General features: G+C 42.0%; 1 protein-coding gene and 1 long non-coding RNA gene across 10 annotated transcripts in view; one reads left to right on the top strand and one right to left on the bottom strand.

Moving 5' to 3' along the window:
• Positions 1-14,060, bottom strand: part of ZFPM2 (zinc finger protein, FOG family member 2) — a 451,186-nt gene that overhangs the window by 246,953 nt on the left and 190,173 nt on the right. For all 8 annotated transcript variants that reach the window (XM_056522564.1, XM_056522566.1, XM_056522571.1 and 5 more), the window contains one exon: positions 10,171-10,295. In XM_056522564.1, the coding sequence (XP_056378539.1) occupies positions 10,171-10,295 (125 nt within the window). The remainder of the gene's footprint in view (positions 1-10,170; positions 10,296-14,060) is intronic.
• LOC130274337 (uncharacterized) overlaps positions 1-14,060 on the top strand; it is a 33,704-nt gene that overhangs the window by 5,349 nt on the left and 14,295 nt on the right. The window lies entirely within an intron of this gene.

Raw genomic sequence — 14,060 nt, 5'->3', positions numbered from 1 at the left:
TAAACGAACATCGGGAGCAGCAGGGAGAACGTGGGGGTCTCCAGCGGCGGGACCCCCGGGATCAGACATCCTTTGGATAGTGCATATGATTTCTAGTACCCCTTTAAGTGGAAATCTTGGGTGAGTTCCCACACTTTTTTCCCCAGGACTTGACCCCTGGACATAGCACTGATCAGGGCTATCGGTCATCTTCTGCTCTGGTCTGCGGGAAGGCAGATCAGAGCAGAAGACTCCCGGAAGGCAGCGGAGGCAGGTGAGGGGACCTACGGCTGCCATCCTGGATGATCGGATCGCCGCGGCAGCGCTGCGGGCGAACATCCATTTAAGTGACCGCAATGCTGCAGATGCCGTGATCTGTATTGATCACGGCATCTGAGGGGTTAACGGCGGACATCCGCGGGATCGCGGATGTTCGCCATTACCGGCGGGTCCCTGGCTGCGATCAACAGCCGGGACCTGCCGTGCATGTTCCGGGCATCGCTCCGATGCCCGCGGTTATGCTTAGGACGTAAATGTACGTCCTGGTGCGTTAAGTACCACCTCACCAGGACGTACATTTACATCCTTCGTCGTTAAAGGGGTACTCCACTGGAAAACTTTTTTTTTTTTAACTCAACTGGTGCCAGAAAGTTAAACAGATTTGTTAATTACTTCTATTTAAAAATCTTAATCCTTCCAGTACTTATCAGCTGCAGTATACTACAGATGAATACTACTGTCCACAGTACTACTGACCACAGTGCTCTCTGCTGAAACCTCTGTCCATGTTAGAAACTGTTCAGAGCAGGAGCAAATCCCCATAGCAAACCTATCCTGCTCTGGAGAGTTCCTGACATGGACAGAGGTGCCAGCAGAGCGCACTGTGGTCAGACTGAAAGGAAATTCAAAAAGAAAAGAACCTCCTGTGGAGAATACAGCAGCTGATAAGTACTGGAAGGATTAACATTTTTAAATAGAAGTAATTGGCAAATCTGTTTAACTTACTGCCACTAGTTTATTTGAAACACTTTTTTTTTTCCATCGCAGTACCCCTTTAAGGCTATGTTCACACAGCAGAATTTCTGCATGAAAATTCTGCATTAATTCATTGCCAATACAGTTCAATGGGATTCCGCTTTCTGGCACCAGTTGATTTAATTCTTTTTTTTTTCCAGTGGAGTGAGCACCCCTTAACCCCCTAAGAACCAAAGATGTATATTTACGTCCTTGGCCGGCTCCCGCGATATAACGCGGGGTCACGCGGTGACCCCGTGTCATATCGAGTCGGTCTCGACATGTAACTCATGTCGGGACCCGGGGCTAATAGCGTGAGGCAGCAATTGCGGTGCTGCGCGCTATTAACCCTTTAGAGGCAGCATTCAAAGTTGAACGCCGCGTCTAAAACGAAAGTAAAAGCTTCTTACCTTCCTCCGGCGCGTCCGTTCGGTGATTGATTGCTCCAAGCCTGAAATGCACCGCCGACCGCCGATAACACTGATCAATGCAAAGCTATGGCTTTGCAGTGATCACTGTATAAGATCAGTTTGTGCAGTGTTATAGCCCCCCATGGGAGCTATAACACTGCAAAAAAAAAGTTTATGTATGTGATTTAACCCTTTCCCTAATAAAAGTCCAAATCACCCCCCTTTTCCCATTAAAAAACAAACAAACATGTAAATAAAAATACAAATATAAACATATGTGGTATTGCGGTGTGCGTAAATGTCCAAACTATAAAAATATATAATTAATTAAACTCCTTGTCAATGGCGTACGCGCAAAAAAATTCCAAAGTCCAAAATAAAGTATTTTTGGTCACTTTTTATATCATAAAAAATGAATAGAAAGCTATCAAAAAGTGCGATCAATAAAAAAAAATGGTACCGCTAAAAACTTCAAACCACGGCACAAAAAATAAGTCCTCATACCGCCCCATACGTAGTAAAATAAAAAAAGTTATAGGGGTCAGAAGATGACAATTTTAAACGTATACATTTTCCTGCATGTAGTTATGTTTTTTTCCAGAAGTACGACAAAATCAAACCTATATAAGTAGTATATCATTTTAATCGTATGGACCTACAGAATAAAGATAAGGTGTCATTTTTACCGAAAAACGTACTGCGTAGAGACGGAAGCCCCCAAAATTTACAAAATGGTGTTTTTTCTTACACAATGATTTTTTTTGCGTTTTGCTGTAGATTCTTGGGTAAAATGACTGATGTCATTACAAAGTAGAATTGGTGGCGCAGCAAAATAAGCCATCGTATGGATTTTTAGGTGCAAAATTTAAAGAGTTATGTTTTTTTTTTTTAAAGGTAAGGAAGAAAAAACGAAAAACGCAAAAACGGAAAAACCCCGGATCATGAAGGGGTTAATACATTTGACTTCAGGGCAATACTATATCAGCGAGTTATTGTAATAAGCATCTTTATTGCTGCTGCTGTACATACTATGTATCTAGATGTGCGCAGCCCTGTATCTGGGCAGTAAACTATGCGACCATGTAATGTACCGTACATCTCCTCCGCACATGGCATCTATACCGAATGCTACGCAGGATGAACACTCTGTAGTGATGCGGTTTCATTAAACATTACACAGCCATGAAATCAGAGCTAGAATGTAATATGTGTATGGAGTGACTATCACACGAATTGTCATAGTCAGTGCTGCGGTACCACTTTAATATAATGCAATATTTGTCTGCTACATGGAACCCTCCTATAACCTATGGAATCGGGATATTATGCCGCCAAGCACATTCACGGGGGAACCTGTATATTGTATTATACTGGAAATATCTAGGTTTCTTGTACTCATTGTGGGAGATTTATCAAAACCTGTGCAGAGGAAAAGTTGCTGTGTTGCCCGTAGCAACCAATCAGATCGCTTCTTTCATTTTTGAAAAGGCCTCTGAAAAATGAAAGAAGCGATCTGATTGGTTGCTATGGGCAACTCAGCAACTTTTCCTCCGGACAGGTTTTGATAAATTTTGCCCATTAGGCCCAGCATTCTAGTGTACTGCAATGCACTGCCAACAAGCTTATGAATCTAAAGAGCAGAAAAGTGAAATATTCCAATATAAATCAACAATAAATCAACAAATGGAAGCCCTGGGGCCTCAAATATAATCCAACAAAAAAGTGACCATTCCTCAGAGCAGTGTTTCTCAACCAGTGTGCCTCCAGCTGTTGCAAAACTACAACTCCAAGCATGCCTGGACAGCCACCAGCTGTTGCAAAACTGCAACTCCTAGCATGCCGGGAAAGCCGCCAGCTTTTGCAAAACTACAACTCCCAGCATGCCCGGACAGCCTTCGGCTGTCCGGGCATGCTGGGAGTTGTAATTTTGCAACAGCTGGAGGCATCCTGGTTGGGACAAACTAGCTCAGAGTTATAATTTATTGGGGAGATTTATCAAAACCTGTGCAGAAGAAACGTTGACCAGTTGCCCATAGCAACCAATCAAATCGCTTCTTTCATTTTCCAGAGGCCTTTTCAAAAATGAAAGAAGCGATCTGATTGGTTGCTATGGGCAACTGGTCAACCTTTTTCCTGCACAGATTTTGATAAATCTTCCCCTATGACACCTAAATACACCTAAAGGATATTTTCCCAAAAAATAATAGACACATGAATTATGTACTACGTAGAGATCTATAGGCTCATTTTATACCTCCATATGCATAATAATTGTGGCATGTTAAATCTTAAGCTGTATTAGTCTGGGTTTCCAAAAAATACCACAAAAAACTGTCCTGTTATCCTCATCCTTGTTGGGGAGGAAAATCAACAAAGGAGGAAGCTTTTGACTTCATAACCCGTCCTCATATATTGTTGTCATATCCCAACCCCATATTCTGTCCTCAATCCCGTCCTCATACCCTGACCTCCTATCCCGTCCTCCTATCTTGACCTCCTATCCTGTCCTCCTATCCCAACCTCCTGTCCCGACCTCCTGTCTCGACCTCCTATCCCGTCCTCCTATCCTGTCCTCCTATCCCGTCCTCCTATCCAGACCTCCTATCCCGACCTCCTATCTTGACCTCCTATCCCGTCCTTCTAGCCCGTCCTCCTATCTCGACTACCTATCCCATCGTCCTATCCCGACTTCCTATCTCGATCTCCTATCCTGTCCTCCTATCCTGTCCTCCTATCTCAACCCCCTATCCCGTCCTATCTCCACCTCTTATCCCGACCTTCTATCCCAACCTCCTATCTCAACCTCCTATCCCGACCTCCTATCCGACCACCTATCTCAACCTCCTTTCCCGTCCTCCTATCTCGACCTCCTTTCCCGTCCTCCTATCTCGACCTCCTATCTCGACCTCCTATCTCGACCTCCTATCCAGACCTCCTATCTCGACCTCCCATCCCGTCCTCCTATCCCGACCCGTAATATGTGTACCAGGTATTGAAATATCTCCAGCCGTACTGAAGTTATGTGAGAACATACATTTCCCATTGATTTGCATGTGACTTTAAACAAAAACCCCGACCCTCACAAATGGGGGTAGTTAAGGGTTAAATTAACTATCCTATATTTTAAGTTGACATGTAAGTAACATGTGACCAAGTATTATGGAAATATCTCCAGCCGTTTGGAAGTTATGCAGTAACATTTATTTCCCATTGACTTGTATGGGATTTTAAACATAAACCCCGTCCCTTGCAAATGGGGGTGAGTAAGGGTTAAATTACCTATCCTATGTTTGTTGTTGACATATAAGTAACATGTGTGCCAAGTTTCATGTTAATATCAATATCTCATTGTGCAGCCCAAAACGTAGACTGTAACACGATGGAGGAATAGACCACGGTATTTTTATGCTACCTCGGAGTGCCGCTTCTTTTTCTTTTTGGATGTGAAGTTTACGGGACATTGAGCCCTGTCCCCAGCAGCAAAGTACAGTGCCAGTTTCTTCCCAAACGTTATATATACATATATATATATATATATATATATATATATATATTCATAAATGTTTTATAAATAGTGTATTGTTTTTAACTGCATTTTCATCATGAAATGTCATGTGACTCGTGGACTTTTTTTTTGTTTATTTATTTATTTTTTATGGCCTTTTTGCATACCCATAGACTTCTATGGGAAAGAAGCATCCAGATTTCATAGAAAAACAAAATGGCATAGTCTCAACATGCTGTCATTTTAATAAATCGACCCAATGAGAAAAAGAGGAGTGCGGAGTAGGTATGCGTTTCATAAATCCCTATTAATTTGCAGCTTACATGGCCATTACTGGCCATTACGTTGGCATTTTTTCATCAAAAAAAAAAATACAGTGCGGCATTTGTGGTATTTTTTTGGGGGGCGTGTAAAAAAATAAATAAATAACAAGTAGAAACTTAGCCTTACAGAGGTATTCCAGAAAATATGATAGCACTGTAAGAAGAGGTGACCGTATGGGACTCAAAAAGAGGTTGACGATTTGGTCTTTCACCATTCATGTGATCATACAATTGGATGGGACTACTTAAAGGGGTACTCCAATGAAAACCTTTTTTCTTTTAAATCAACTGGTGGCAGAAAGTTAAACATATTTGTAAATTACTTCTATTAAAAAATCTTAATCCTTCTTGAACTTATTAGCTGCTGAATACTACAGAGAAAATTCTTTTCTTTTTGGAATGCTCTCTGATGACAACACGAGCACAGTTCTCTCTGCTGATTTTAATGCATTTTTTAATTGTTGTCCTTAGTGGGATTTGAACCCAAGTCCCCAGCACAGCAAGGCAGCAGTGCTAACCACTGAGCCACCAGGCTGCAATTAGCATTCATCTGCTATGAATGGTTGCTAAAATGGACAGAGATGTCAGCAGAGAGCACTGTGCTCGTGATGTCATCAGTGTTCCAAAAAGAAAGGAATTTCCTCTGTAGCATTCAGCAGCTAATAAGTACTGGAAGGATTAAGATTTTTTAATAGAAGTAATTTACAAATATGTTTAACTTTCTGCCACCAGGTGATTTAAAAGAAAAAGGTTTTCACCGGAGTACCCCTTTAATAATATATCGTATTTTTTGCCGTATAAGACGCACTTTTTCTTCCCCAAAACTGGGGGGAAAAAGTCGGTGCGTCTTATACGGCGAATACACCCCTATCGCGGCGGTCCCTGCGGCCATCAACGGCCGGGACCCGCAGCTAATACAGGACATCACCAATCGTGGTGATGCCCTTTATTAACCCTTCAGATGCGGCGATCAAAGCTGACCGCCGAGTCTGAAGGGAAAGTGACACTAACCCGGCTGTTCAGTCAGGCTGTTCGGGACCACCGCGATTTCACCACGGCGGTCCCGAACAGCCCGACTGAATAGCCGGGTTAGTGCTTACAGGACACCGGGAGGGACCTTACCTGCCTCCTCGGTGTCTTCTCCGTTCAGGGATCCCCTGTATGGCCGGTGCTCTCCTTCCTCGTCATCACGTCGTCGCGTACGTGCGTCGGCGTGCGTAACGACGTGATGGCGGCAACGGAGAGCGAGGATACCCGGCCGGCAGCAGAGACGTTCCAAGGCGACGGGGACACGGCGACAGCGATGGAGCGACATCCAGGGCAGCGGTGACGGGTCTGGAGCGGCGGGGACACGTGAGTATTACCTCCTATGCAGGGGTCTTCAATCTGCGGACCTCCAGATGTTGCAAAACTACAACTCCCAGCATGCCCGGACAGCCAACGGCTGTCCGGGCATGCTGGGAGTTGTAGTTCTGCAACATCTGGAGGTCCGCAGGTTGAAGACCACTATTGGGTTCAAAATCTTTATTTTTTTTAATTTTGCACCTATAAATTGGGTGCGTCTTATACGCCGGTGCGTCCTATAGGGCGAAAAATACGGTAGTTTTCTTATTATGTGTAAATAAGCATGTACAGTCTATAGAGGGCACCAGGACTTGTAAAGATTGTATATCTGAATAGAGAATGGACAGTATATGGAGGTAACTAGGACTTGTAAAAATTGTATATCCGAATATACAGACCAGCTCCTGCAGTGACAACACAGCATCCATCATATTCTGCGAATCTGGGTGTAGAGTCGGGAACGGCTTAAGACATCAGTAATAGTGGTGCATTGTACTGTAGCTACATTCACATATTCATAATTGAACAGTTCAGCCAGTTGGAACCACACATTTAGAAATTTACATTCTAATATTTTCACAAGAAAAATGCTTAACGTGATGCCGGTCTCTTAATCCACCCTGTTATTTTCCAGCACAGGCAGTAGTGATATGCTCCATGCTCCTCTATGTAATTTCTCCCTAACTTATCAAACATCTCCCATGCTTAGATGCCCCCACCTCAAAAATTCTTTCATTCGAGAGGGGCCAAGATATGGGCACATCCAGGAGAAAGAAGATGAGGTGAAGAACATTAACATAAAGTCATTTTCTGGCATCTTGTAAGACCCAGTGCCTAAGGTTGATGCCAAACCCTGACATAATTCCTCTTGGGGGAATATACGTCTATTCTGACGTTCTGAAGTCTTACTGACGGGATTGAAACAGGAGTGACCACAGTACAGAGGAGTAGAGTAGACATGGGCAATTCCGATTCAATGCAAATACTGCTGCTCCTTACACTGAACAACTAGAGAAGTACACGATACTATAGTGGACCCAATAATGGAATTAAAGGAAAATATGGAAAAGACAACCCCATTTGGACCTAACCTTTGAGCCAATTGCTTGTATTTTTATTATGGGTTTATTCATAAATAACTTATAAGAATTTACTAAGTAATGATACAGTTGTAGAAGCCACCAAACACATTGGTAGTGCTCTACTCTGTTTGCGTGGCAGCTACACTATTGGCGTAGCGCACCATGGAGAATACGTACAGAAGCAGTGACTCCTGTATTAACACCAAACTCCCTGCTCCTGTAGGTCCTAAATGGAAATGCACACAGTACTGTGCATTACTGACTACTGTACAAGATCTCCCAGCCCAGCAGTAAAGTGAGCAGCAATGCATACAGTACAGTCCAGTGTATGCCTCGCCAATCGTGGACACTTCTATGAATCGCATCCTCCTGGTGTGGTCCAGATGCAAGGAGCATGCTAGTGTGCTGTACCATGGTGCTACATCTGTATGTCCTCTATGTACATCAAGGTGACCCTCAGAATCAGTTCCTCTAAAGAAAAAACCCCAACCTAACACTGATCAGCTGTATACAAACAAGAGAAGAGGCCCCACAGAAAGATCAAACTGATCCCACTGTTCTGGCTTAGCACACAGGTAAAAAAAAAACTGTTGGTTATTTCCAACAGGACGTCCTGCATACAGTAGGTCCCTACCACCTAGTAGGAGAGCATATGACAATTGCATACTCTGGCTTTATGATACAGTGTGTATACCCTCAGATAGGCATGTTGGTGTTGGATGTATACCCATGGATAGGCGTGTTGGTGTTGGATGTATACCCTCAGATAGGCGTGTTGGATGTATACCCATGGATAGCCATGTTGGTGTTGGATGTATACCCTCAGATAGGTGTGTTGGTGTTGGATGTATACCCATGGATAGGCGTGTTGGTGTTGGATGTATACCCTCAGATAGGCGTGTTGGTGTTGGATGTATACCCATGGATAGCCATGTTGGTGTTGGATATATACCCTCAGATAGGCGTGTTGGTGTTGGATGTATACCCATGGATAGACGTGTTGGTGTTGGATGTATACCCATGGATAGACATGTTGGTGTTGGATGTATACCCTCAGATAGGCGTGTTGGTGTTGGATGTATACGCTTGGATAGGCATGTTGGTGTTGGATATATACCCTCAGATAGGCGTGTGGATGTATACACTTGGATAATCATGTTGGTGTTGGATGTGTACCCTCAGAAAGAAGTGTTGGATGTATACGCTTGGATAGTCATGTTGGTGTTGGATGTATACCCTCAGATAGGCATGTTGGTGTTGGATGTATACCCATGGATAGCCATGTTGGTGTTGGATATATACCCTCAGATAGGCGTGTTGGTGTTGGATGTATACCCATGGATAGACGTGTTGGTGTTGGATGTATACCCATGGATAGACATGTTGGTGTTGGATGTATACCCTCAGATAGGCGTGTTGGTGTTGGATGTATACGCTTGGATAGGCATGTTGGTGTTGGATATATACCCTCAGATAGGCGTGTGGATGTATACACTTGGATAATCATGTTGGTGTTGGATGTATACCCTCAGAAAGAAGTGTTGGATGTATACGCTTGGATAGTCATGTTGGTGTTGGATGTATACCCTCAGATAGGCATGTTGGTGTTGGATGTATACCCATGGATAGCCATGTTGGTGTTGGATGTATACCCTTAGATAGGCGTGTTGGTGTTGGATGTATACCCATGGATAGGCGTGTTGGTGTTGGATATATACCCTCAGATAGGCGTGTTGGTGTTGGATGTATACGCTTGGATAGTCATGTTGGTGTTGGATGTATACCCTCAGAAAGGCGTGTTGGTGTTGGATATATACCCTTGGATAGGCCTGTTGCTGTTGGATGTATACCCCTGGATAGGTGTGTTGCTGTTGGATGTACACCCTTAGATAGGCTTGTTGAAGTTGGATATATACCCCTGGATAGGCCTGTTGGTGTTAGATGTGTACCCTTTGATAGGCCTGTTGGTGTCAGAGGTGTTAGATGTATACCCTTGGATAGGTCTGTTGGTGTTAGATGTATATCCTTGGATAGGCCTGTTGGTGTTAGAGGTGTTAGATGTATATCCTTGGATAGGCCTGTTGGTGTTAGAGGTGTTAGATGTATACCCTTGGATAGGCGTGTTGGTGTTAGAGGTGTTAGATGTATACCCTTGGATAGGTCTGTTGGTGTTAGATGTGTACCCTTGGATAGGCCTGTTGGTGTTAGAGGTGTTAGATGCATACCCTTGGATAGGCGTGTTGGTGTTGGATGTATATCCTTGGATAGGCTTGTTGGTATTGGATGTATAACCTTGGATAGGCCTAGGTTCTTGTATTGAACTCACAGATAGCATTAATTACAATGGCAATAATCACAAAAGCACTACATTTCCCAGCAGCTTATAATCCATCTAGTTGATTCTTTTTCATATAATTTTAGGTTGAACAAATAAGTCTAGCATTACTCATGACTGTGGATTAATACGAGTATATATGTACACATTGAATTGACGGAATATAATAGCCACATACCAAAATGTTGTTATCATTGTTCAAGTCCATCTTGCCAGCGAAGGGCCCCCATGTTGTTCCAACTGGAAGTTGTTGTCGGCTCTGAATCCTGCGTTCTCCGTCCTTCTGGAAAGCTTCCAACTCTCCTGCAGACACAGAAATGTAGACATGTGCTGAACACTTTCACTTTCCTTGACAACAGCCACATCCTCTCCTCTGTTTGTTTTACAAACCCTACTTTATCGACGCCAACGGAATGAAAATGTCTTTAATATGGTTGTCAAGACGAGCATCTGCAGACTCATCCTGACATACACATTGTTGTATATTTTAATTGCAAAAAACAGTTTGCCGTTTTATACAATTAATGTGCCCGTAATGTGAATGGATCAAACAGCAACTTTTGAGGTTATAGCAGAACTGACATTGTCAATTGACTGAGTTAAAGGAGTATTCCAGGAAAAAAAACTTTTATATATATATATATATATATATATATATATATATATATATATATATATATCAACTGGCTCCAGAAAGTTAAACAGATTTGTAAATTATTTCTATTAAAAAATCTTAATCCTTTCAGTACTTATGAGCTTCTGAAGTTAAGGTTGTTCTTTTCTGTCTAAGTCCTCTCTGATGACACCTGTCTTGGGAAACGCCCAGTTTAGAAACAAATCCCCCATAGCAAACCTCTTCTAAACTGGGTGTTTCCCGAGACACGTGTCATCAGAGAGGATTTAGACAGAAAAGAACAACCTTAACTTCAGAAGCTCATAAGTACTGAAAGGATTAAGATTTTTTAATAGAAGTAATTTACAAATCTGTTTAACTTTCTGTAGCCAGTTGAGATATAATATATATATATATATATATATATATATATATATATATATATATAAGTTTTTTCCTGGAATATCCCTTTAAAGTAGTTTGTTGGGTCTGGTTTATAAAACACTTTTTGTGAAATACCCCATTGGGAATTTAGAGTTTAGAGAGGCCGACGGGAGTAAGTTAAAGTTTATTTTCTTTATCTTTTGCAGCCCGGGCATAGGAATACAGTGTACAGCAGTGGTCTCAAACCTGCGGACCTCCAGCTGTTGCAAAACTACAACTCCCAGCATGCCATCGGCTGTCCGGGCATGCAGGGAGTTGTAGTTTTGCAACATCTGGAGGGCCATTGTTTGGAGTCCACTGCAAAACTACAACTCCCTGCAAGCCCGGACAACTGTCCAGGCATGTAGGGAGTTGTGGTTTTGCAACATCTGGAGGGCCTTTGCTTGGAGTCCACTGATCTAGACAATTGCAGAACCCAGTCTATCCATGCATTAATCAGACAGCTCGTAGATTTCAATGAAAACTGTGTAATATATTATTTCTCCTGCGGCTGTTCACGATTTTTGGGGAACATTCTAGCAAAAAAAAAAAAACTCTAAAGTGGACAACCCCTCTAAGATGACTTGTGGTCATATTTACTATATTTGCAATTAGATCTGTACTGGAGCTATATACAGTGCATAAAAAAATTGAATGAAAAATAAAGTAAAATTTTTATTAAAATTATTTTAAAAAGTTGCTTTATTTATTTTATTTATTTATTAATTCTTGTTTTAGATGCACCGGAGCAAAAAAAAAAGAATAAAAAAAAAAAGAACATTTCACAGTCTGTCGTCTCTGATTAATTTCTTAATGAATTTATAAGATGGTATAACTATAAGGTAAAAAGGTCTAAGCAATTAGTAAAGAGGAAGATAATTATTAAAGGTGTACTCCGGTGAAAACCTTTTTTCTTTTAAATCAACTGGTGGCAGAAAGTTAAACATATTTGTAAATTACTTCTATTAAAAAATCTTAATCCTTCCTGTACTTATTAGCTGCTGAATATTACAGAGGAAATTCAATTCTTTTTGGAATGCTCCCTGATGACATCACAACCACAGTTCTCTCTGCTGACGTTATAAAAATAATGCTTTATTTATTGTTGTCCTTAGTGGGATTTGAACCCAAGTCCCCAGCACTGCAAGGCAGCAGTGCTAACCACTGAGCCACCATGCTGCCCTTAGCATACATCTGCTATGCATCTGCTATGCATCGTTGCTAAAATGGACAGAGATGTCAGCAGAGAGCACTGTGCTCGTGATGTCATCAGTGTTCCAAAAAGAAAGGAATTTCCTCTGTAGCATTCAGCAGCTAATAAGTACTGGAAGGATTAAGATTTTTTAATAGAAGTAATTTACAAATATGTTTAACTTTCTGCCACCAGTTGATTTAAAAGAAAAAAGGTTTTCACTGGAGTACCCCTTTAAAGATGTAAAAAAAAAAAAAGGTGCCAGAAACTGTTCCAAAAAGAACATCTAAATGAGAAGCACGGTGAAGAGTAGGACGTTTATTGGATTAGTAGACAGCTTTAGAGGTCAGGATATCTGTAGTCTCCTCTTATTCCTAGGCAAAGCCCAACTGGAAACAAAGCAAATTAAAACACATCATAAAAAGACAAGGGACCTGATAGCGGGATAACAGGGAGGCTGACATCATTCAGAACTAATTTTATCTCCGCTCTCGTCTGCTTCTGATGCGGGGACATGTAAGCAAACGTGATTTGATCGCCGAAACGTCCAAACTTCCATGTGTGAATCCGGAGCAGTTTATAATTTGTAAGGTTTAAGTTTATACAATACGGCTAGGCTCGTCTCATTATCCCCGTGATTATCGGCTCATGCCAAGTGGAAAAGCAATATCATCTCGCTGTGCATTCCTTCCCACTGACTCAATGTATTGAACCATTTCTTTTTCTTCTTCTTCTTTTTTTTTGACTGTCTCCATGGTTGGGTTTGTGTTTATGACATTGTCTATAAAAGGCAGACATGGCTCATCCAAAATGAAAATTGTAGGGGAGAGGTATATAGTGGGCCCTGTTGTAAAATTATAATAAATAATTATAACAGGGCCCCCTCCCCCCACCACTTCCCACTTCCCATGGGTCATTTATGTATGGCCGATTGGCCATTGGCCGCTTTCACTCCGGTGAAGAACAATTTCTTTTTCATATCAACTGGCATAAGAAAGTTAAACATATTTGTAAATTAATGCAGTGTAGAAATATGGACGGCACTCACCAAGGTAGTAGCTTCAGGGTATTCTTTATTGTACAAACAGGGTCAGACAGGTATCGGGACAGGAGTACCGAGGACCTCTGCATGCAGGTAACAGCTGTGTCATACATCTGATGGTCTGAAGAAGTACGGTAGTATGACACAGCTGTTACCTGCACGCTGAGGTCCTCGGCACTCCTGTCCCGATACCTGTCTGACACCGCCTCCCTGTTTGTACAATAAAGAATACCCTGAAGCTACTACCTTGGTGAGTGCCGTCCATATTTCTACACTGCGTTGATTTGGATGTATCTATACTGTCTCTGGACTGAGCATCGCACGAGCAAGAGCTCTTACCACACACACCGGTGTTTTGCCTATGCCATAATTACAGCAGTGCCGGACTCTTTGCCTTGTTCACGTTATATTTGTAAATGACTTCTATTTAAAAGATATTAATCCTTCCAGTACTTATCATCTGCTGAAGTTGAATTGTTCTTTTCTGTCTGACCACAGTGCTCTCTGCTGGCACCTCCGTCTGTCTAAGGAACTGTCCAGAGTAGGAGAAATTCCCCATAACAAACCTCTCCTCTCTCCTCTCCAGGACAGTCAACCTCCTTTCCCGAAGACAAGAGGGAAAGAAGAGAAATGTACAAAGCATCATTTGTGTATACAATGTACAGTACTAGTATGCTGCTTCATCTAAGCCACCAGCTGTATAATACAATTGTCTTTAAAACTTTGCCCTCTGATGAGGACGTGACTCTGCTGTCTACACAGCAAAGCTTAAAGGGGTATTCCAGGCAAAAACTTTTT

This window comes from Hyla sarda, chromosome 5 (genome assembly GCF_029499605.1).
Source record: "Hyla sarda isolate aHylSar1 chromosome 5, aHylSar1.hap1, whole genome shotgun sequence".
In the NCBI taxonomy this organism is placed as follows: Eukaryota; Metazoa; Chordata; class Amphibia; order Anura; family Hylidae; genus Hyla; species Hyla sarda.
The sequence above is the reverse complement of the archived record's forward strand: the minus strand, read 5'-3'. Positions and strand labels throughout refer to the sequence as shown.